The 24,899-nt window shown below is 43.5% G+C and overlaps 1 protein-coding gene across 3 annotated transcripts in view; it reads left to right on the top strand.

Moving 5' to 3' along the window:
- The window catches only part of LOC140741340 (uncharacterized), a 99,987-nt gene that overhangs the window by 35,860 nt on the left and 39,228 nt on the right, over positions 1-24,899 (top strand). For 2 of the 3 annotated variants that reach the window (XM_073071456.1, XM_073071454.1), the window contains 8 exons: positions 5,784-5,871; positions 10,485-10,552; positions 11,182-11,235; positions 12,869-13,138; positions 13,782-13,841; positions 20,248-20,283; positions 22,973-23,023; positions 24,505-24,594. In XM_073071456.1, the coding sequence (XP_072927557.1) occupies positions 5,784-5,871; positions 10,485-10,552; positions 11,182-11,235; positions 12,869-13,138; positions 13,782-13,841; positions 20,248-20,283; positions 22,973-23,023; positions 24,505-24,594 (717 nt within the window). The remainder of the gene's footprint in view (positions 1-5,783; positions 5,872-10,484; positions 10,553-11,181; positions 11,236-12,868; positions 13,139-13,781; positions 13,842-20,247; positions 20,284-22,972; positions 23,024-24,504; positions 24,595-24,899) is intronic. The other variant, XM_073071455.1, reaches the window with a different exon arrangement.

Below are 24,899 nucleotides of genomic sequence, written 5' to 3' on the forward strand. Positions count from 1 at the left end.
AAAGCGCTCCCCACCATTGAGCACATCTACACAGAGTGCTGTTGCAGGAAAGCAGCGTTCATCATTAAGGATCCCCAGCATCCCAGGCCATGTTCTCTTTTCATTGCTGCAATAGGAAGAAGGTACAGGAGCCTCAAGATCCACACTACCAGGTTCAGGAACAGTTATTACCCCTCAACCATCAGGCTCCTGAACCAAAGAGGGGATAACTTCACTTGCCCTATCACTGAGTTGTTCCCACAACCTATGGACTGACTTTCAAGGGCTCTTCATCTTATGTTCTTGATATTTATTGCTTATTTATTTATTATTTTTATTATTGTTTCCTTTTTGCTTTAATTTTGTATTTGCACAGTTGTCCTTTGCACACTGGTTGTTTATCTGTCCTGTTGGATGCAGTCTTTCATTGACTCTATTGTGTTCCTTGGATTTACTGTGATTGCCCACAAGAAAATGAATCTCAGAGTTGTGTATGTTGACATATATGTATTTTGATAATAAATTTACTTTGAACTTTGATAAGACAGAACGTTTGGTGTTTACATAAACTCAGCACTGAACGTGACCACTACCATGAAACAATAATCAATAAAGGGAGAAGAATGTTAAATAATTTGATCAAAACCAATAACTCCAAGTCTGAAAGAGCCACATTTGCATTGTGCAGCCCTCTGCAAACAGATCACTGTTCCCTCTTCTGGTCAAACACAAGGCTGTATGCTGCTGAAAATAGCATAGAGAAATGTTTTATTGAGAAACGATGGGGTGTCATGACAAGCAATGAAATGAAAAATATGCATAATGTCATTAACAGTGCAGAACAATAAAATCAAACAGGACTGAAGTAGAACAAAGTGGCAAAAGTTCAAAGTATTAATTGGACACGTTAATGTCAGATTCTTCTTGGTAGAAACATAACGACTATATTGTTATTGAAATGATTGGATATCAGGACTAGAAAATCTTCCAGGACAACTTGAGATGGATAAAAAAAATCCATCCAGTGGATGCCAATCGCTCTTCCAGCAACCTGTAAACTTCATAATGCTGCAATGTCAAAGAACAATGGGACAGTAAGAATGGTTAACAGTTATACTGTATATATGTAGATAATGTTTAAACAAAGGATCCATGGACAAATAAAAGAGAATTGAAAGCCAACTAAAATAGTTTTATGAATGAATATCATAAAACTATTCATGATCCATAAAACTGGGTCAGCTTATTTATTTGGGTTTCTCTCTGGGAGTGCCCAGACATGCCCAGCCTAACCCACTCTGCATTTTGCAACTTCTACATTATATTATCTACATTTTTATCTGTCTTTTAACTTTCTAACTGATCTCATTCACTCATTTACTAGATAATTTCATTTATAGCTCATCTCTATCCTGGATTTTACCTTTTCAGAGAAATCCCTCCTTTCCTATCCCTCTCTGCGGCTTAACAAGCATGCTCCCACTTTCCCGTTTCTCTTCCCACAGATACCAGCTGACCTGCTGTATATTGCCAACATCTGCAGTTTTTATTTCACATTTCCAGCATCTGCAGATTTTTTTTTTCATTTTCATTGTTTTATAACCTGATTTTGCACCTGGAATGCTAATAGCTGTTATGTTCATCAATTCAACTTCACACAAGCCATGGAATATTGCATCGCTTTCTCATAAAGCTGAGGTCTGTTGCAAAAGTGAGATTAACAGTGCATCTCTGCATATAGTTCCTAGGTTCTGGGTCACATACATTAACATGTTGTAATATACTGTGTGCTAGGAGGAGTTCCTCTGGTCTCTGTGAATGTATCACTGTTAATTTTCTCCCCACCATGACAAGCTAATTTACTCTTCGAATGTGAAAATCAAAGAAAAGCTATAGATGCTGGAAATCTATAACGGAAATGGGAAATGCATGAGAAACTGTGAGAAGTTTCTCTTGAACACAAGAGACTCTGCAGATGCTGGAAATCCAGAAGGACACACACAAGATGCTGGAGGAACTCAGCAGGTCAGGCAGCATCTATGGAGAGGAATAAAGAGCCGACATTTCGGGCGGAGACACTTGCAGACTGATCTGCTGAGTACTTCCAGTATTTTCTCATTTTATGAATGGTTTTACAGGTTTGTTTGAAGTTAAGGATGTTACTTTCCTTTCACTAACACTGCAGGTGGGGAGAATCTCTCTCCAGGTCAAACAGAGCAGAGGGCTCTGATGCAAATTTGCTAAGATGTCCCATGAAGCCATGTGTATTGCTTTAGTTGTATCTGCACAACAGCTTTAAATCTCTAGTTAAGATACTGATCTCAACCAGACAAACATGATGCATTTTGGAAGCATTAATGAGGCTAGAGCATATACCACAAACAGCACGGTTTCAGGGGGTACTGAGGAGCAGGGGGATATCAGAGTACAAGTCCATGGATCCTTGAAAGTGGCAACGTCATTAGGAAATCATGTACTGTTGGAAACCAGCCTTTGTTAGTTGGGCATTAAATTAGACCAGAAGCCCAAAAAACATAGGAACAGAATTAGGCCATTCAGCCCATCGAGTCTGCTCACCCATTCCATCATGGCTGATTTATTGTCCCCCTCAACCCCATTCTACTGTCTTCTCCCCATAACCTTTGACACCCTTACTAATCAAGAACCTCTCAACTTCTGCTTTAAATATACCCAATGACTTGACATCCACGAACCTCATAGATTCACCACCCTCTGGCTAAAGAAATCTCTCCTCCTCTCCGTTCTAAAGGGACATCCTTTTTTCTGAGGCTGAGTCATCTGGTCCTCCACTACAGGAAACACCTGAAATATTCTTTTCAATATTCGATAGGTTTCAATGAGATTCCCACTAATTCTTCTAAACTCCAGTGAGTACAGGCCTTGAGCCATCAACCATTCCTCATGCGTTAACACTTTCATTCCCAGGATCATTCTCATGAACGTCCTCTGGACCCTCTCCAACACCAGCACGTCCTTTCTTAGATAAGGGGCCCAAAGTGCCTCACAATATTCCAAATCCGGTCTGAGCAAAGCCTGACAAATTCAGAAGGGTGGTTATGCTCCAACTTTATAAAACCTTGGTCAAATCTCAGTGGTGTGTTGCCCCCATTCACTCATTTACATCTGGCTACAGTTCTAGTCACAATGTTTAGGAAGGATGTGATTGTCCTGGAGAGGGTGCAGAAGAGGTTCATCAGAATGCTGGTTGAGATGGAGCAGTTCAGTTATGAGGAGAAACCAGTGAAGTTAGGTCTTTTCTCTTTGGAGCAGAGAAAGTTAAGACATAACTGAGGTATATAATATATATCCTACTCCTTTTTTTGTGTTCTACCCATCCCTCCTGCCACCTTCTCTACGACGTAATTATCTTTATTACTTCTCATTCCCTGTGGTGAAGAAGGATCCCTGACCTGAAATGATAACTCCATTTCCATCCCCACACACGGATGCTGCCTGACCTCCTGAGAGTTTCTCGCATTTTCTGTTATTATTATACAGTAGATTAATTGATTTGGATTTAATATCTTGATGTTATTCTTTTCTTATAAAGTTCCAAGCTCTACCAAATTCTCCACTGATGTAGTGAAGATGGTTACTTAGAGTCATAGAGACAGAAACAGGCCTCTTGTCCCACCTAGTCTATTCTGAACTGTTATTCTACCTAGACCCATCAACCTGCATTTGACCATAGCCCTTCATACTCCTCCCATCCTTCTACTTATCCAGATTCCTCTTAAAAGTTGCAATCGAACTTGCATCCACAACGTCCGTTGTCAGCTCATTCCACACTCGCACCACCCTCTGAGTGAAGAAGGTGAAGAACTCCCCCCTCAGGTTCCCCTTAAATACTTCACCTTTTACCCTTAACCTATGACCCAACTCAGGTTTGACTTGAATCAAAACTTTGGTACAAACTCTTCCAATATCATCCATGTGCTTTGTACCCACCAGGAAATATTACCTCTGATAAGTAGCATGAAAGTTGTGTTACCCTCTCAATGTACTCCACTTCCCATAGTTGTTTTTCTGGATCCCATTGGAAATAAATTTGGGAAGTGAAGTGGAAAGCATGGAGGGCCAAATCTACAGCTTGTTTATTGATACTAATCTGCAGATAGATTTCTGGGCATTATGTAAAAGCCAGTGCCCTATTTGATCAGCAGGATTGTAAGGTCACTGGTAATTGCTGCAAACCTTTTCTATCTTTCACCTGATAACAGGATACCACTGTAGTCCAATGAGCAGTGAGGACAGCTGCCCAAAGTTTACCTTTATTTTTCATGGCTAATTCTAGGGTCCTCCTGTTACCTGTGCCAAGGGTTAACATCAGCAAGCCTTTGAGCTTCAAACATGATGTCTGTACAACATAGTTGCAGAGGTGGAATGCATTTACCCATTTAAATACTGAATGCAGTAACCGAGTATTTTTTCATGAATACTTGGCATATACTGTTTTTGCATTTTTAAACTTCTGGACAGCATTTTGCTCCCTTGAGTCAAACTTTGATAAAGTATCAGTTTATCAGTTGATCGCATTCCAACCTTTGAAATTATACCTGTGTACTCTAGGTTACTAATGTGCACAGTAAACCTAATTGTCAAAAAAAAACTGTGGCAAAGGTTAACATGACCACCCAGCCTCCTGCAACAACTTCCTTTCTCCCTCACTTATTCCCAATTGTGAGATTTAATCAATTAGTTTTACACTCCCAGTACTAAATTGCCCATTTGTAAACTGATTACAAAATCTTACTGCAAAACCTCACTCAAAATTGTTTGTTTTCAAAATGAAAAGATTAGAAACACTTTCGGACTCAGATAGCATGAAAGAGTCCAGGCAAAATTCAGCCATTATTCAATAAACACAATTCACACCCTATCTCAGAAGTATTTCACTTTGTGGAGTTCCTGCCACAGTTTGCAGATCTCTACTGGAATTACTAATCTTCATATTTCCAAAGGCATTTTCATTGACATTCTGAAGATATTTACTGGTATGCCAATACCTTATTTCAGAAAGGGAGCAAACACAGCTAAACATCTGTTGAATTGGAGTTTAGTATTGCCCAATGTAATCTTCTAATGTGTGATATGGTATAAAATTAACACTTTGACAAACAATGTATTGATTTAGTAAATGCCAAGGCTTAATTCAACACTCGCCTCGCTGTCAGAGGTCATAGTCACTCCGGAGGCTTGAGTATGATGTGCAAGCAGGGAAGCCCCGTAGAGTTGCTTCATCCAGCCTCTGTCGCTAGTTCCACTCTTCATCTGCCAATCGCGTCCTTCCTCACCTGGATCCACCTATCTCTTGCTCCACTCCTTCCCTTCACCTCTTCATACTGGCCACCCCCCTGCCTCTATTATTTCAGTCCAGATAAAGGGTCTTAACATGAAACATTCATTACCCTCCACAAAAGGAGCCTGACCTATCACACTCCTTCGGCAGTTTGGTTTTATTTTGCTCCGGATTCCAGCACCTGCAGTCTCTTGTGGTCTCCATAACAAATGGCCATCTTGATCTGACAAGAGAGACCCAAGTCTCGACAGCTTAGGTCAATGGGGAGGAGAAGTTGTGTGGGCATTGAGCTGAACTTCAAAAGCCAAGTTCAACGCGCAGTCATATTTACATCATGTATTTAGTGCAAACGAAGGAAATCTACTTTCCTAAAGCTTTGAGGGTGAACGGGGAGTCAGGAGGAAGTTGTGTTGCAAGTGAAGCTACTTTGCGAGTATCAACTCCTCAGCTGTTTGTTGAAGTCTCTGCTTGCATATTTTCACAGACTAACTTCCGATCATCAGAAGTGACATCAGATGACAATTTCATAGTGGGTTCGGGTGATGACGCCATTGCAATCCTTCCCACAGAAGGTGAGCTCAGGATCTTCATGATATTCAAAACCTCCGCAGAAAAGACCTCTAGAGGCCACAAACAGCAATTTTGTTGGCTGGAGAGAATTAATTTACGAACGCTGACAAAATAGTGGCCTTTTAACCCAAAGCAGCTTACTGTCAAGGTGATGGGGAGTATAAAATCTCTAAGTGACAGATGATAGGTTGGGTCTATCTACGGACATTTCACTTTGGGCCTCACACAGCTTAAAATTCACCCACTGACTAGGAGCAGTGGTAAATTAATCTGTTAACTTGCAAGCCTTTGAGGTGTGGAAGGAAAGTGGAATGCTCAGAAGAAACCCATGCGGTAACAGAAGGAGTGTGCAGACTCCCCACTGTCAGCACTGGAGGCCAGGGTTGAACCCAAATTCCTGGCACTTCGAGACACCAGCTCTGCCAGTTGTCCCAATGTGTTGCCCAGCTCCTATGGGCATTTGATGTATGTCCTACACATTGCCGCTAACCTCAGTCAATACTGTGGCATTCAATAGGCCAACATATTTTCTTTGAGATGTGCTGGTGTGTTGAACAAGCTGAAGATCTGCCTCATTGTAAAGCTCTGCTTTGACAGAAAGCACTAGGCCTGGATTCACCTCTTAGGATTTCTCTCACGTGCTGTTGAAATCTCAGCTGTGCCTCAAGATTAGTCATCCTTGCTCTGTTGTCCATGCATCTGAAGTCGCCTAAGCATTCCCTGTGTCCTGGACTTGCTCCAAATCTCATTCACCATTCCCTTGTCTTATTGATCTCTATTGGCTCCTGGTTAACCAAAGTTTCAGTTTTACATTTTCTTGCTCTTCTCACCACCCCTTATCTGTGAGACCTCTATCAGTCCGGCATCCCACCAAGGTTGTACTCTCCTGATTCGGGTTCTCTGCACATCCCCAGTTTTGATTATTCATCTCTTACCTTAGGCTCTCTAGTGTCTCTAGAACTTCCTCCCTAAAGCTGTTAGCTCACAAAGTTAGGGTATCCACTCCGGTAAAAAAATTGAAGGTTGATTCAATCCCAACCGCATAGTTGGGTTCAGTCAGGCCCTGGTCTGATCAGGGACAGCCAAGCTCTGGTTGGATTCCATAAATGTCCCAACTAATGCCCTGCTGCCCTCAGCTTAGCCAAATTGTGACTCCAGCCTCGTGCCAACATGGCCGACTCTCAGCTGCTGTGTGAAATAGGCCAAGAAGTCAGTCAATTAAATCAAGCTGCCATGGTCACATTGAACAGACTTCATTCACCACAGTACTGTCTCCAGGCAGTGCAGGTTAGACAACAAATAACAGTCTTGCCAATAACCCAGATCTAGTCTAGAATAACTATAAAACATTCTAAGATGTATTCAATAAAACTCGAGAAGGAAATGAGAGTAAGTGTCGATGACAGAAAGTGGTGGATGTTATGTATGCGCGGAGCAAGAACGATAAAGGAGCAGAAGGATTAAACGGTTTACTGAGTCACGTTAGCCAAGGACAACTTACGGGGAGGGAGTGACAAACTTGGCCCGTCGAGACAAAAAAAACGCACTTGAAAGCCCGCACAAAAAGAGAGTGCCTCCCTCTAGTAGGAGGTCCAGTCGATTCACCGCGCGATCAATTGGCCGCATGCGCACTCGCCATATTCTCACAATCAATCCAATTTTGTTCATTCCTCCCCCTTATAGCTTGGGATAACAGGGGAAGGGAATAAGAGAGGTAAACTGAGAAAAATGATGAAATGTCAATCCTGCTCGATAGGAGTCAACTGGCCAGCGCATTCTCGTGGTTCATCTGCTGGGACGCTGGCTTCGTCAACAGTTTGCTTCTGTAGCTTCCCTGTCTCCCCCATCATTTCGTTGGTGTATATGATCCAAACGTTGCCTGACAACTGTCAGCTCAAGTTCCGCTCTTTGCCGGACAATGCTGGACAACAGCTGGTAGCCAGTTTTCTTCCTATGATATTCGCGTGTAGACTTTGTCTCTGGCACCGAGCTTTTGCAGCCTGGTTGGCCAGCTGTAGGAGATCTAATCTAGTGTGTAAAGCGCATTTGAACATCTATTTGGTGGGCGATGAGCATGCAACTTTGGGATAACCTGATAATGGAAACGGAAACAGCTTAATTTCATCAACAAGTCACTTTGTGTTTGTTTGGAAAGGTCTTGTTTCACAGTTCGCTCCACCAGGCCATTTGATGCAATGTGATATGGAGCTCTTGTCATGTGCCTAATACCATTCTTCTTGACAAACTCCTTAAATTGTGAAGGCCAATTTAGGGGGGTAGGTACAGCTATCCCGTAGTTGGGGAGGTATAGCACCATCAGTTCATCTCCTTTTGATCCTCATGTGAATAGTTGAAATTTGGGTTGAGGTCTGGCCTGTGACAGGAGTGGATCTCAGGTGGCCCACTGCCTGATGAAGTGACTTGTGATGGGTCTCTAGGCTTTGTAACAAGTGGACAACTGGACAACTTTGAATGGTGGTGTGCAGATGTGGTATCCTCAGCTATTGGTAATCTGCTTAATGTCTCTGCCACCGGAGTTTCCTTTCCCAGGGGTAGACTTCATTATAGAATATTAGCCAGATTAGCCAGATATTAGCCCATTGTTACATTCTGGGTGATGACATCTGTTGGACACCTCGTGCCTCCCCTATTAAGACTAGCAGAGGCTTATGATCCGTATGGATTTTTGAATGGATGCCCAAATAGGTATAAATGGAAGTGTTTAATGCCAGTCAAGCTTCAAATAATTAATTAATCTCAGCTTGAGCAAAAGCAATAGATATTTCAGTTCTGCAAGGCATTCGACGTAGGAGTACAGCCCCGACCCAATATGGTGAGGCATTGCATTTCATTGCTACAGGTTCTCCTGGATCATAATGCAACCGCACAGACGAAGATCTCAGGTTGGTTTTTACCTGTTCAAATGCCTTCTGCTCAATTCCTGGCCATATCCCTGTTGGTCCTTGTGGAGTAATTGGTATTGGGGCTTTTACACTGTAGCTGATTGATTCAGGAACTGGTTGTAATAGGTGACTAATCTTTGGAATGAGAGTAACTGTGTCATGTTTTGGGGACTTTGATTTGTGTTCCTGCAGATGGAGGTCTGTTTTGTCAATTTTTAAGCCCAGGTAATCGACTATCACCGCAGCGATGGCATCACTGTGGAGGCTGACGTGATGTTGATAGTGGGCTGTGATCTGTATCATTGATGTTTTCAGCAAGGGTCTGACTCTGTGTAAGTCCTGTCTTGACTGCCTCCCGGTGGTGAGTTGTAGAGCATGCTTTGTCCCAGGACAAATCGTGCTCTCTGGATAGGAGGCACCATAGGATACAGGATGTCTCCTGTGTCCTCCCATTGTGGCATCCAGCAATCAAAGTTTGCATCACTTCTTCGAATTGGTCTGGGGGACTATCTTTGTACTTGCAATCACTAGTGTCAACCTTGTGATGAAATCATCTACATTCTCCTAAGGGGTCTGTTGCAGCTGTGAGAGCCTGATGTGTGCCATAAAGACATTGTCCTGCATCCCCGAAACGTTGTCCAAAGCCTCATGTGGGTCTGTCAGTACAGATTCGTTCTGTAGGCAGAGCATCAAAGTATTTCTGCCCGAGTTCTCCCAAGTGTATGCAGAGCAGCTTGAGTTTCATTGCTTCCTCCAGCTTCTCTGTTAAAATTGGCAGGAGTTCTCTGTAATCCAGGAAGGTTTCCTCCATGCCGTCCAAGTTCCAGGGGTCGGTTTTGCCATAGCTGTGGCCCAAAATGGATTAGGTGCTTAGGGTAGAGTGACCATTCTCCTTTTGATCCTTATCGCCAACTATTATGCATGTGGGAAGCAAAAACAATAGCAGAGTAGTAGGATTAAACGGTTTTACTGAGCCATGTTAACCACGGTATATGCTGCTCACAGTGCGGGAGCGATGAACCTGCTCTGCTGAGATTAAAAACATGTGCACTCAAAAGCTGGCGCTAAAGGATACTGCCTCCTGCGCATAGGAGGCCCCATCAATTCATTGTGCAATCAACTGGCCACATGATCACAGAATCGATCTGATACCGTTCAGTGGAGACAGCCCACTCCATCACAGGCAAAGCCCTCCCCACCATTGAGCACATTTACACAGAGCGCTGACACAGGAAAACAACATCATCATCAAGGACCCACACCACCCAGGCCATGCTCTCTTCATGCTACTGGCAGGGGGTACAGGATCCTTAGGTCCCACACCATCAGGTTCAGGAACAGTTATCACCCTACAACTGTCAGGGTCCTGGACCGGTGTGGATAACTTCACTCACCTCAACACTGAACTGATTCCACAACCTACAGACTCACTTTCAAGAGCTCTACAAATCATGTTCTCAGTATTATTTATTTTTTATCTTCCTTTGCACATTGGTTATTTGTCAGTCTTTGTTTATGTATAATTTTTCATAAATTCTATTGTATTTATTTATTTTCCTGCAGGATAATGAATCTCAGGGTAGTATATGGTGACATATATGTACTTTGATAATAAATTTACCTTGACTTTGAGAGCAAGCTGAGTTGAGCAAGGAATGCATCCAGACAAGGTACATGAGTGAAATTTTTGACTGAGAACTTTTTTTTCATAGATACAGAAGAAATTATCAAAACTGCATCGGAGAAGGGAGACATGGCGGCTGTGTTGAAAGGAGACAAGGTGAAAGGAAATGGAGAATTGTTTAGAATGGCCGACAGTGGCAGGGCCTCCGTGAGCCATCAGCTTTGACATGTCAGTCGAGACCCGATCCCCCACCAGATTATCTCTTTCTTCACATGGTCACTTTCTGCAATCTTTCCTGCCTTTGGCAGTTGACTGCAGACGTTATTCCCCATGTCCCAGTGGATGGATAAAAAATAACGTACCTTGCCAGTGCAGAAAAATTAATCAGACGCTACATTTGGAGAACCCAATTCACATTCAGATGCATGAAGAAGGGAGCCGTATTCTAGCTTCTCCATAATAGCATATTGAAGGTAATACTGATCTACCATCAGAAGTCAGCTCACCGGTTGAAAACACCCTGTCCTACTCCAGTGCCACAACCATTGCCTTGCTGAGAGTAGTCTACATGACTTTCAGCCCAGCTTGTCCGAGGAGTATCATGGCTGGCTGCACTAAACATTGTTTCACGAAGATAATGTCCCTCCTTGTATGGAAGTGAAGTCCACTGCAGTTAGCTGATTGGTTCATCAAACGGTGTGCACTGCTGTTGAATCCTGATGCTTTTATTTTTATGGATTACAAGTAAAAAGGTATAATCCAATCCAATTCTAAATGCTTTCCAGGGTGAAATTGCTCCGTGCAACTGTCCTGAGATGCCTGGACCTCCAGGGCCAAAGGTATGGAAAAGAATGCATGATTTTGGGATTATGACAGAATTTTGCAACAATGGATCTGGAAAAACAGTCAGTTGAGCCTGTACCTTGCACTTAGTAAAACATCTATGGCATGGTCCAAATCTTGGCCAAATTTTAATTTGAGGCTTTTTGAGGTTTTACTTCCTTCTAATTTACATTAATATTGGTCTATAATAAAACAATTCTGTACACTTATGTGTAACCAGAGTTCTAAAGGGTCTGCTCTGATTGCAATAATTCCTTATCACTTATGGAAGGCTCACTTTGTCTGGCTGATTGATACAGGTTGACTTGACCAGTCTTGGAAACCATAGTGAGCTGAAGAAGTCTTCACAAAACTCAGGAATTGGTAAAAAAAAAAGACATAAAGACCAGGGAACAGAAAGCTTCAGAGATGAGAATCTGATCAGCAATGTTGTCTTGTCAGAGTGGAAGATCAACAGGTAGACTCAAAATTGTTATGACATGGACAGAGGCCATTCAGCCCAGTAATAGTTTGCTGGCTTCCAGTAGTACAGTCCTGTCAGCCCATTCCCCCGTTCCTTAAGAGCTTTCCCAATTCATTCTCGAAAGCTCTGACAGATCTTGTTTTCATTACTTTTACAAGCAGTGAATTCTAGAGCATTACAACTCTTCACATGAATTGCATGTTTTCTCACCCCCCCCCAGTATATAAATTAAATAAGTAGTGCAAAAATAGTGTGATAGTGTCTATTTGTTGGTTCATTGTCCATTCAGAAATCTGATGTCAGAGGAGAAGAAGCTGTTCCTAAAAAGTTGAGTGTGTGTCTTTACGCTCCCGTGCTTCCTCCTTGATGGTAGTAGTAAGAAGAGGACATGCCCTGGGTGATAGGGGTCCTAAACGATGGATGCCGCCTTTTTGAGGCAAAGCCTGTTGAAGATGCCCTCGCAGGTGGGAAGGCGAGTGCCCATGATGGAGCTGACTGAGTTTACAACCCTTTGTCTGATCCTGAGCAGTGGACCCTCTGTACCAGACAGAATGGTACATCTGTAGAAATCCACAAAAACAGATTATCCCTATGGCAACCCTAACTTCACCAGTTAGAGGTATCCCCTTTCTCCAATCCATCCCTTACCAAATCCCTTTCTAACTTAAAATCAACCTGTTTTCTCTCTTTCCTGATTCTAAAGGGTCACCAGCCTGAAAGGTTAACCCAATTTCTCTTCCCATGGATGCTGACTGACCTACTATGTATTTCTGCTCTTGTGTTGGGTTTCCAACAACTCGTGTTTCCTTAGTTTAGAAAGAGGCCATCAGTCCATTAAATCTATGCCAGTTTTTAGAGTGCTCCAGACAATCCCATCCCTGCTTCCCTCTGACCTGCTCTCTCTCACACGCTCAGTGATTCCCCTCTGACTCTCCTGCCACTTATTTATGCCCAGAGGTGCCCAATTAATCTGCTAACCAGCATGTCCTTGGAATGTGGGAGGAAACTGGAGCACTCTGGAGAAACCTACACGGTTCCAGGGAAAACATGTAAAGTCCACTGGAGGTAAGGACTGAACTTAGGTCACTAAAAATATGCTGCAGAAGTACTGGCATGCATGGTGCTGTGCTTTTTTTGATTTTCACTATTATTTCCTTTAATGGTAGGGTGATCCTGGACCTTCAGGCCCACCTGGACTGTCTGGAGAAATTGGCCAGCCAGGCCAACCTGGTTCTATGGGACTACCTGGTCGACCTGGAGTTCCTGGTCTACCTGGACCACATGGACCAGCAGGCCCACCTGGACCAGCAGGCCCACATGGACCAGCAGGCCCACCTGGACCAATAGGCCCACCTGGACTAGTAGGCCCACCTGGACCAGCAGGCCCACCTGGACCAGCAGGGTCTAAGAAAACAAGCAGCTGGTTTGGAACTGCAGTGAGTTTCTTCCACATTTCCATTAATATGGTAACATTTTTTTATGAGTTGCGGAATTAGTTTCAACATGTTGTTAAGTTTACACTGCCATTGTGGTAAACTGGGGAATGGGAAATACTCTTTGGAATGTGGGAGGAAACCGGCGCACTCGGAAGAAACCCATGCAGTCGGGGTAGAACATACAAATTCAAACCCTAATCAGTGCAAAGTTTCAGTCATTGGTGTAGTGCAGCAGACATAAATACTGTAGTGTGATGCCAAAAACTGTTCAATAAAATGAAATGCAAATTTTGCTCCAACTGTAACTAATGATACAATGATACTAATGCTTGAAATGATTCAATGGCAAATTGATGAATTTGTCAAACTGCATTGCTTACAGCTTTGAGCAAATTATTTCTCCACAATATTTCTGCAAGTTTCTTGAGGACTCTCAGTTTATATATAAAAAAACAATTAAGTTATTTCTGAAAAGTAAATTTTAAGATATGCCTGCCACACCTTATGATCCGAGAGTAGGACGGAAGTTCTGAAGTTGAGGTTCTGGGGTGTGACATTTGCTTTGCTGGGGGTGACGACAGGGAAAGTGAGGATGTTAATTAAACTTCCACATGCAATAAGTACCATTTACTTATTTTTCCAGAATGAAGAACTTCCTGAAGTCACTGGAAGTCCTGGTATACCTGGAAGTCCAGGCCCACTGGTGAGTGATAGAACGTGGCGAGACTTGGCTTGACACTCTGCATTCATATAGCTTTATGAAATTCTGATCCACCTTTACATACAGATGATGGTTGATATTTGGAATGCTCTCCCACTGATATTGGGTCAATTGTTAACTTTAAAACTAATCCTGCAGAGTGTTTGCAAATCAAGTGTATGAGGAGATACAGGTATGATCATGTATGATCAAGTGTATGATCATGCAGAATCTCACAGTTAGAGCAGGCTTCAAGGGCTTTTTTTCTGTCGCTGTATTCCTTCTTCAGTAATGAAGGGTCTCGGCCCGAAGTGTCGACTGTTTACTCTTTTCCACAGATGCTGCCTGGCCTGCTGAGATCCTCCAGCAATTTGGGTGTGTCACGCACAATAGAATTCATTCTGGAGGGTATTCGCTGTTTAGAAGGCAAAATAAACATACATTGGTGCACAGACTGAACCCACAAAGAGCAATAATATAAATGGACAGTTAGTCTGTTTTGGCTACCAAGCAGATATTCAAGGATAGTATGTTCAGAAAACGCCCCCTTTCTTGCATAGCAGCTTTCCTTATCATTAACTGGAACCAAAGAACAGAAAAGGTGTAGTTCATCATCGCCCTGATTCTCTTCTTGTCCAGTATGGGGAGGGATTGAGGTATGGCTTGACCCCATGACTTCTGACTTATGATCTAGAACAGGGGTTCCCAACCTGGGCTCCATGGACCCTTGGTAAATGGTAGGGGTCCATGGCATAAAAAAGGTTGAGAGCCCCTGATCTAGAATGTTACCAGTTGAGTAACCTTCCATCAGGAACTCACTGGGGTTCTAAGCTCAGCACATGGACATATAATCTTCAGTGAAATTTTAGGGTCCAGCCATGAATTCCTTTGAAGATTGTCGACCATGATGTAGCTGGCCGTATAACACTCTGTGGGGTAGCCGACATGGGGGCATCCTTATCACGTGTCCCAGCCACTTCAACTGTCGCTGGGTGATCATGGCCTCAATACTTCTGCAGTTGGTCTTTACAAGTATTTCAGTGTGAGGCACTCGCTCACGCAAAGTATTTCCCAGGATGCGCTGAAGGCAGCTTATGTGGAAGCGCTCCAAGGACTTGATGAGATAGCTGTAGGTTACCCAAGCTTCACAGCTATAAAGGAGGGTGGTGACACAGACCGCTTGGTATACAGCGACCTTTGTAGAGGGACAAAGGCTCCTGTTCTGGAAGATTCTACGCCGAAGTCTCCCAAAGGCAGCTGATGCCTGTTTAATGTGGCTCTGGATCTGGTTGTCAATGCTGCTATCCTCAGAGAGAATGCTCCCCAGATATTTGAAAGATGGCACAAAACCTAACGCGCAACTTAGGCAGACACTCCAGGGCTGTACTGATGGAGTGCTGCACTGCCAGATGCTCGAGGTGCCATTGCACTAGTTTGAAGACATCTTGCATAACCCTAATCACTCCCCTCTTGGAATGTACACCATCCTGAGCCCCAACCACTGCAATTCCCTCCCTGACCCTCTCAGCTTCTCTACCTCTCCCTCTTGCTTAAAACCAAGTACTTTAATCATATAATTAGACATTTGTCCTTCTGCATTCTTATGTGCTTGGTGTGTTTGAATATGATCTTGTAAAATGCCTTGGGATATTTACCGGTAGTTCAAAGTTCAAAGTACCTTTATTATCAAAGTATGTACACCATATACAACCTTGAGATTCATCTTGCAGGCAGCCACAAAACAAAGAAACATGAAAAGCCCCACTCAACAATGAGCAATAAAGAAAGAAGAAGTCATGCAAGTAATCAAAACAGAAACAACAACCCACAGAACATGAACTGCAAATCCACAGCCACGTAGCCAGTTCTGTGCAGCAGCCGGCCCAGGAGCCCGATGGCTGCAGGCCACAGTCAAGGAGCCAGTTCAGCACTGAGGCGAGTAAAGCCTCACAGAGTAGTGAGCTGAATACCAGCCCGTCCTTCACCCTCAGCCTCGATGCCTTAATCTTTTTAATCTGGCTCGGCACTTAAAGTGGCTAAGCATCAGCTCGTTACCTGCTCTCGGGCCCAGCCTCAACCCAGAATTTCGGTCCAGCCCCAGGCCCGCTCCAGCAATGGCCACCGAATCCTTCAGGGTACCACAAAAATGGCAGGTGGTACAGATGGTTCAAAAGCACACCTCCCAGTGGGAAATTACAGAATGCAGATTGCAGTGATCATAGTCCCAAAGAAATATATTTAATAGAATTGTTAGTAGTTTTGTTTGCTGCCTGAAAAACATCGCTGTGTCTTGCCAGCACCATCTTCATCTCTGAGGATTTATTCCATTAAACATGCCATTTAGATGTTGGTTGTTATTAACAAATATCTGGATTGCAAACAAACTGGTTTAATTGCCAGTTAACTGCTTTTTTTGACTTACTTATTTACCTACTTGGGCCCCTAGCTCCCAGTGGCGCCTAGGCCATTGATGACCTCCTGTTTCCATCGTCCTCTGTGGTCGATGGTATGGTTGAAGTTCATTAATGGTTTTGCAATCACTGTACAGGGTGTACAGCTTCACCAGAGCCCTGTTGGCAGGCCTTACCCCCTTCCACCTCTCACTACTGGGACGTAGGGTTGGACTTTGAGAGGCAACTGCTTTTTTTAAGTTGGGACAGAATTAAAAATGTTACAATCAGCTCTGGAAGTTATGAAGAAACGAGGAACGAAAAGTTGCCCTCACAAAGTTCAATTTGCATTTCACTTTTGCCTTGACTGCGTACAAAACTAACTAATGTCTCAACAAAGTGCTACAGGTCAATTACTCTCTGGAGCTATGAACTCTAATACTAAAAATGTTGATTATGTACACCCGCTTAGAAACTAACAATTTTGTGTTGTCTTTTGGTGCCACCTACTGTGCTTTTCAATAACTAGTGCTGTTAAGCACCACACACTGCTACATGAGGAACAGGGAACAAAGAGCAGTTGTAAAGGAAGAGACTGAACGACCAAAAGACCCGACCATTACTCCCACCAATTACTATTTCCCACACTGCCCCAGAATATGTCAATCCCGGATTGGCTGTAGAAGCCAGTTGAGGACCCACCAATAGACAACCCCTTTGGAGAACATCGTACTGGTTTCGAGTGATCCCATTACTACTACTAGTTCCAGAATCCAGCTTATTGTTGTTGTTCCTTTTCACGCCTTGTGGCATATCGGGCGGCATTTTTTTGCTGTTCCAGTTGCATTTGGCTGTTTTTTTTTACGAGGCTGCGTTGCTAGCTCAATGTTCAACGCAGCACGGATGGAAAGTGTGCAAGGAGCTGGCCAGATTCAAAACTGGGACCATTCACCTCGAAATCAAGTGCTGATGCCATTACACCACCGGACTGCTATAGAATTCAGCTTAACCTACGACATTCAGATGTCCTCTTCTGAAGTTTGGGTGTGAACTTGTGTTATTCATGAGACATTAACACAAATGAAACTCCCTTCTGTGCTGCCTTAGCACAGAATAGACATCATCTCTGTCTCTTAGATTCGAATGACATTAAACTTTAATTATTTCCTCTCCCTCCATTCTAGGGCTTACCTGGTGAGATTGGTTTGCAAGGATATCTGGGTATGCCAGGACCAGAAGGATGTTTAGTCAGTTTTGTGTTATACAAGGTTGATGTAGACACTGATATCCCTTCACCGGCCATAGTGTTGAGATCAGTGATATCCAGAGGACCACCACTTGCCACCAGTCACAGATTATGGGTCATCCCTAAACATTATCAGATGTATTGATATACCCATACACATATGCATACATTTGAACATTAAGGCATATGACTGCATGCACACACAAAGGTGTGACAGTGCAGTGGGTAAGAGTGGAGTTGTCTTTTTGGCAAGAGAGAACATTACAGGAGTACTTAGACAGAATATTCTCGAGGGATCATCTAACAAGGCCATCGGGGTAGAGCTTGAATGTGCATGCACATATTTACACACATGTACACGCACAGCCACACAAGTTCATATACACACATTCACCCACAATTGCATATACATAGGTATTTACATATATGTACACATAGTGATTTCTCTGTAGGCCTTACCACAGAGAGCAATGCTGACAGCAGATGATGGATATCTTAATTTATTCCCCCTACCGTCGTCCTGACGGGACCCACCACTACCTGTTGTGGTCAATAGCACAGGAAGAAGACGTAGACATGGGGGAGTGGTGGTGGCAAACCTGCTGGCACTCAGCCTCATTGGTCTGAGGCAGGAGCAGCAAACGTTTAATATGGAATCCCCAGGGACGTTGCTAGTGAGTCAGTCCTCATCACAGAGCTGGAGGTAGTCTGCTTCTTCTAGGAGCCTGTGGGCTTCATAGATGAGACGGTCATTGAGGCGGTCAGACCTAAGACACAGGCTACAGATAGATGGGTGACCACCAGGAGAAGTAAGAAGAGCAGGCAGTTGAAATGTCTAATATCAGAGAGCATGCATTTAAGGTGAAAGGGGGTGATTTCAAACAAGATGCCAGGGGCAAGTGTTTTTACACAGAGAGGTGGGTGTCTGGGGTACACTGCCTGGGGTGGCGATATGGGAAGACATATTGGGGACTTTTAAGAGGCATTTAGATAGGCACTTGAATGTGAGGAAAATGGAAGGATATGGACATTGTGTAGGTAGAAGAGAATCAGAATCAGGATTAATATCACCAGCAAATGTCATGAGATTTGTTAATTTAGTGGCAGCAGTACAATGCAATACATGATAATACAAAAAAATAAGAAAATCAATTACAGTAAGTATAGATATGTATATTAAATAGTTAAATTAAAAATAGTGCAGAATCAGAAATAATAAAAGTGAAGTAGAGTTCATGGGTTCAACATCCATTCAGAAATCGGATGGCAGAGGGGAAGAAGCTGTTCCTGAATCACTGAGTGTGTGTCTTCAGGCTCCTGTACCTCCTCCCTGATGGTAACAATGAGAAGAGGAGATAACACGAGGAAATCTGCAGATGCTGGAAATTCAAACAACAACACACACAAAATGCTGGTGGACCACAGCAGGCCAGGCAGCATCTATAGGGAGAAGCGCTGTCGACATTTCGGGCCGAGACCCTTCGTCAGGACTAACCGAAAGGAAAGATAGTAAGGATAGTAAGATAGAAGAGAAGATACCCTGGGTGGTGGGGGTCCTTAATAATTGACACCACCTTTCTGAGACACCGCTCCTTGAAGGTGTCCTAGAAACTATGGAGGCCAGTACCCTCAATGGGGAAGACTGATTTTACAATTTTCTGTAGCTCCTTTCGATCCTGCACAGTAGCCCCCCCTCCCACCATACCAGACAGTGATGCAGCCTGTTCGAATGCTCTCCACAGTACATCTGTAGACGTTTTTGAGTGTTTTAAGTGACAAACCAAATCTCCTCCAACTCCTAATGAAGTATAGCTGTTGTCTTGCCTTCTTTATAGCTGCATCGATATGTTTATTTGGCCATTTGATTACTAATTACAAGGGCCTGTTCCTGTGCTGTACTGTTCTATGTTCTAAATTAAAATGCAGGACCTCGAGTGTAGCAATTTCTGGATTTCTCCCAGTGCTACATGAGTCCACCACTCCTTGGCCTGGGACTCTCAGATCTGCAGATATCAGGCCCCCAATCCCCAATCCCTGGCCCAGACTTGCAGACTCTCCTTTCCTTATTTTCATTCTCTTCTTACAGCTAAGAGTCTCCAACATCATGGCGAATTTCTTCTGCACTGCTTCTGAAGCCTCCATGTCCTATCTGTAAAGCTTCAGTGAAGATTTAGAGAAACTGTTACAGAGGACCAAGCCCCTCAATGTCCAGTGGTGAGAGAACCCCGGACTAGATGCTTTTTTTTAACGATGTTTGTCAGGGAAGAGGATGTCCTTGTCTTAGCCATCACCGGGTCAATACAGGCAACCTTACTCAAATTTTGCACAAATACCAATACATTAACACTGAATACAAACTCTGGGCAGCTGCAGGAAGGATCTGGGGAACTAAAATCTGGGGGCAATTCTGCTTTTCACTGAGATCACTCTCTATGTGACTCCCTTGTCCACTTGATCTCTCTCCTGGCACATATCCCTGCAAGTAGGACAATGCTACTCCTGCACCTTCACCTCTTCTCCTTCACCTCTTCAGGGCCCAAACAGTCCTTCCAGGTGAGGCAACACTTCACCTGCAAGTGCTCCTGGTGTGGCTGGCCTCATCTACATTGCTGAGACACCACACAGAGTGGGGGGACAGCTTCACTGAGCACCTTTGCTCGGTCCGCCATAACAGGAGGGACTTCCCAGTGGCCGCCCATTTTAGTTCTACGTTCCATTGAGCAGGGGTGGCTAAATTGAACATTATTCAACTCATCTTTGATTATTTTTACAGGGACCAAAAGGAGATCCAGGGAAGCCAGGGCTCAAGGTGAGTGTTCACTTCTGAATCTTTTAACGTAAACTTATAAAATGGAAGTCTGGTTCTGAAACAGCAAGAGAAAGTGGATTTGAACACCGCCTTGATTTAACCACCAGGTGCTGAAGGCAGTGGCAGAAAGGATCTCCTCAGCCTTTAACAACAGTTGGCACCTCTGCCAACCCAGAAGGCCAAGGCCTTTGTCAAAGATGGAGACCAACCAGAGCCTCAGCTTGCTCGCCACGGCATCTGACTGACAACTGAGCGTTGATATTGGCAAGCAAATAAAGTTCCCTGACTTTATTGCATCATCAGCGCCGAGGCCTAACATGGTCATTCTGTCAGAAACCTTGATCCGGTGGTCATGGTAGAGACGACAGATCCTTGGGAAGACCGGATTGAGGAGGCGTTTGAGCGTAAGAGAGCCAAACACCAGGAGCTGATAGAGCAGTGCCAGAGACAGGGGTGGATGGCACGATGTCAGCCTGTAGAGGTGGGGTTTAGAGGTTTTGTTGGCTGCTCGCTGTGCAGAACCAACTCTCTCCTTGGCAAAGAGGAGAGCCATCAGGATCATCGCAAAGGCTGCTGAGCGAGCCTCCAGATGGCCATGGATAAAGAGGTGTGACCCATGGAACAATGCTGCTGGGAGACAAGCCGGGGTCTGATTCACCCTGGCTGGGTCACCTGGGAGACAGTGTCTGATGTTGAAAGACCCGAAACACCCGCTGACCCCAGGTTACATCACTGAAGATGTGTTCCAGAGCATCCTAGGACATATTTCAGCATCAACCAAGTAATTAATAAATGAAATAAAAATAGATGAGTTCCTGACAGCCCCAGTCAGCCAGCACTTGCCAGCTACTTGTTACATCTATTCCCACTATGTGCATGTAGATGTTAAAAGACCAAGAAACATAAAAGTTACTGCTGATGATGAATTCCTTCTCTGCAAATAGGAATGGGCTATGTTGTGGGAGGGGGGTGGGGCTGTATTGTGGGGGTGGGGATAAGCTGTAGTGTGTATGGTTGAGCAAGTGGGGATAATTGGCCCGTGGTGTTTGAGTCTGTAGTTATAAAATCAGAACCCAACCTGACCTGACCACAGTCACTCAGAGCCAGTGGTGATATTTTTTAGTTATGAAACCTCAGCACAGAAGTAATAACTTTGTGCACCATGGAACTGTTTGAGGATGAGCCACAAAGCACTGATCAAAAACAAAGGACACCCACGGTGATTCCAAACACATAATCCTGACCTGGACAATATAATGAGCAGGTGTGGCAGAACAGTTTCAAATCCAAATGTTTTATTAGTCAGGCTGAGGTTCAAAGTTCAAAGTGAATTTATTATCAAAGTATGTACATGTCACCATATACTATACTGAGATTTATTTTATTGTGGGCATTCACAGTGGAACAAAAAAACCAATTGAATCAATGAGAAACTACACAGAAGGACTGTCAAACAGCCAACATGCAAAAGAAGACAAACTGTCCAAATATAATAATAGTCTGTCTGTGGCCTCCGTCAGTCAGAGTTGACCATGGATGTTACGTCCTAGCTGTCTAGATACACAATCCAGGGCAGTACGATATGGAGATATGGCAGTATGATAGGGCAGTACGATATGGAGGGCAAGCTGTTGCCCCTGTAGCAAGCTCCCTCTCTCCATGCAATTGAGGAACACAGAGACTGATACAGTCTGGTACCAGCAGTGTTACTGGAGTTGCCAGTCGACATTGAACTTGCCTCTGGATTTTTCCCCTCGGGGTTTACTTCTGAAGCCTTCCCCATGAGTGGGTATAGCCGCAAGGCAGCGGAGGTTTGAGATCAGAGTTTTCCTTCTCATAGATGAGCTGCTAACCACGGCTGACAAGTCCCATCTGCCCGAAGGGACTGGTTTTAAAGCACCAGTAATCCACCTTTTCCCCTTCTCCTCTCAGTAGAAGCAGTTCTGCTGGGCTTAGTAGCTAAGCAACACGTGAAGGCCAGGAGCTGGACTTGGTTGTCAGAGGCTATTGGAGACGCACACCATTGAGAGCATTTAATAGGTAGTGGGAGCTTGTCCCCATTACCAGCCCGAGTGATAACAACCTTAAGGAACCAAATATAATAATAATAATAAGTAAGTAAATAAGTAATGCTGAGAACAAGTGTTCTAGGATCCTTGACAGTGAGTCCATAAGTTGTGGAATCAGTTCAGTGTTGGGGTGAGTGAAATTATCCACAGTGGTTCAGGAGCCTGATGGTTGAAGGGTAATAACTGTTCCTGAACCTTATGATGTGGGTTGGGAATCAGGTTATCCTGTGGCAAGTGGGGAGAATATTTTGCAGGTGGTAGCTCTCACAATGCAACAACCCCATCATGTGGGGCTCCAGTTGAGGTGGTTCTGCTAGGGCTTGTCTTCCGCAAAGCATTACAGTTGCATGTTGGAGACAACCCCATTTTAACAAGGCATAATCCTTTGTGGAACAAAAGAAACAAAAACTTCTGGCTCCTAATCGTCAAAATTGATGGGCTCAGTAATGTCACTGCAGAATGTGCCACACCCATCTACCCAAAGGGTTTCTGCTTCCTAGCTGGTGCCTTGACCGATTCAGTCTTCATACAACAGTCCGAGTGACCAATGGTTACCACAACATACTTGCTTCATTTTGATTTGGAGGAAGATAATTTATTTGTTGTTTCCATATTTCTAGGGTGAACCAGGACTTCGAGGACATCCAGGGATTGGAGTTCCTGGAGAAAAGGTAATGCTGAATATTCATATGAAGAGCAACAATGGAAAGTTTGTAAAAATTATTCCATAAAATGCAACATCTTTGCTAGATCTGTGGTGTGGTGTGGAGAGTGAATAGGCCAATCATTGTCCATCGCTATTTACTGCCACTTGGAATACTGGGGTATGAATTACATAATGACTAGTGAGAAACAGGCACAAAATGCTGGAGGAACTCAGCAGGTCAGGCAGCATCTTCGGAGGGGAATAAGCTGTCGATGTTTTGGGCCAAGACCCTTCAACAGGACTGGAAAGGAAGGGGGCAGAAGCCAGAATGTAAGAAACAGGAAGCAAATTGCTCATTAGGGTCCTACAGACAGCCGCCAATCTGCTGGAATCTTGGATTAAGAATTTGCTGTGGTGTGTTGGTGTGACATGCAACAAAAACAACAACATTCAACAATTATAAATAATAAAGAACTATATAAAAATAAAGCTGGAGATTAAAATACAAATATGGAATAAAATGTGCATAAATACACAAATACCTGCGTGTATTTATATTGTAAACAGAATTGTAAAAAGTGGATTAAAGTGCTTACAGAGCAGTGACTGAAGTCATAGGCAGAGGGGGGTGGGGGCTGACTAGAATGGTTGATCAGATTAATTGCCTGGGGGAAGAAACTTTTAAGATGCTGTGAAGTTTTAGTTTTAATAGCCCTACAGCATCTTCTAGAAGGAAACTTCTGTAAAAGGCAATCCGCTGGGTGGATAGGTCCACCTGAATCGTGCATGGGCTCTCCCTTCAATATTGCATTGGATAAGCGGTGCCCCGATCACCTCATCAGAATGTTCAGCTAGATCTTGTAACTGAAGCTTTAGAGTCAGATTTGAACACAAAACTTTCTGGTGAGACCATTCCTTAGAATATTATTTGCAGTTCTGGTCACCCAACTATAGGAATGATGTCATTAATCTGGAAAAGATTCATAAGGATATTACATAGACTGGAGGGCTTGGGTTGTCAGGTGCAACTGGATAAGCAGAGACTTTTTTCCCTGAAGTGGAGAAGAATGAAGGGCGAAGTGATAGAGGTATATAAAATTATGTGAGGTATAGATAAAGTGACAGTCTTTTTCCCAAATAGGGGAGTCTAAAGCTAGAGAACATGGATTTAAGGTGAGAGGGTAAAGATTTGAAAGTGACCCAAGGGGCAATTTTTCATACAGGGTGATGGGTATATGAAACAAGTTGCCAGAGGAAGCTGTAGAGCCAGGTACAATATCAACATTTAAAAGATGTTTGGACAGGTACATGGATAGAAAAGATTTTACAGTGACATAAGCCAAACACAGGTAAATGGAACTAGCTTGATCAGCATGAATGAGTTGGATCAAAGGGCCTGTTTCTATGCTATTAAACTCTATGACCTTTGATTAGAAGTTGAGAGTGAAGCACAGCTCAGAATGCAATTGCAAAAAACCATAGATTGAGTTATTTTTGTTTTGCTAGGGCGCAAAAGGTGACATGGGTCCTCCAGGGTTTCCAGGACCAACGGCAACGTGTCCAAGTGATTCAGAGTATCACGACCAGTACCACAAAGTAAGTGATGAAAACAAATGTTTTTAAAATTGCATTTCACAACATCATTTACTATTTTGTTTCTGTTCCAGAAAAAGTGACAATCTGCAGTCTTTAAATAAAGGTTGAAAGACAAATATTGCTCAATTAGATTTTCTGTTACAGTCTTGGACCACGTTGTTGTAATTTTTTCCAGGGACATTCAACCTCCCATTATGGGTTTTCAATACACTGAACAGAAGGTAGACTGAACACTTGCAATGCCAATGAGAGACCCAAGCCAGTTCTACAGTCAGATCTTGTTTTATTATCACTGGAGAGCAGCG

This window comes from Hemitrygon akajei, chromosome 18 (genome assembly GCF_048418815.1).
Source record: "Hemitrygon akajei chromosome 18, sHemAka1.3, whole genome shotgun sequence".
NCBI classification, from domain to species: domain Eukaryota; kingdom Metazoa; phylum Chordata; class Chondrichthyes; order Myliobatiformes; family Dasyatidae; genus Hemitrygon; species Hemitrygon akajei.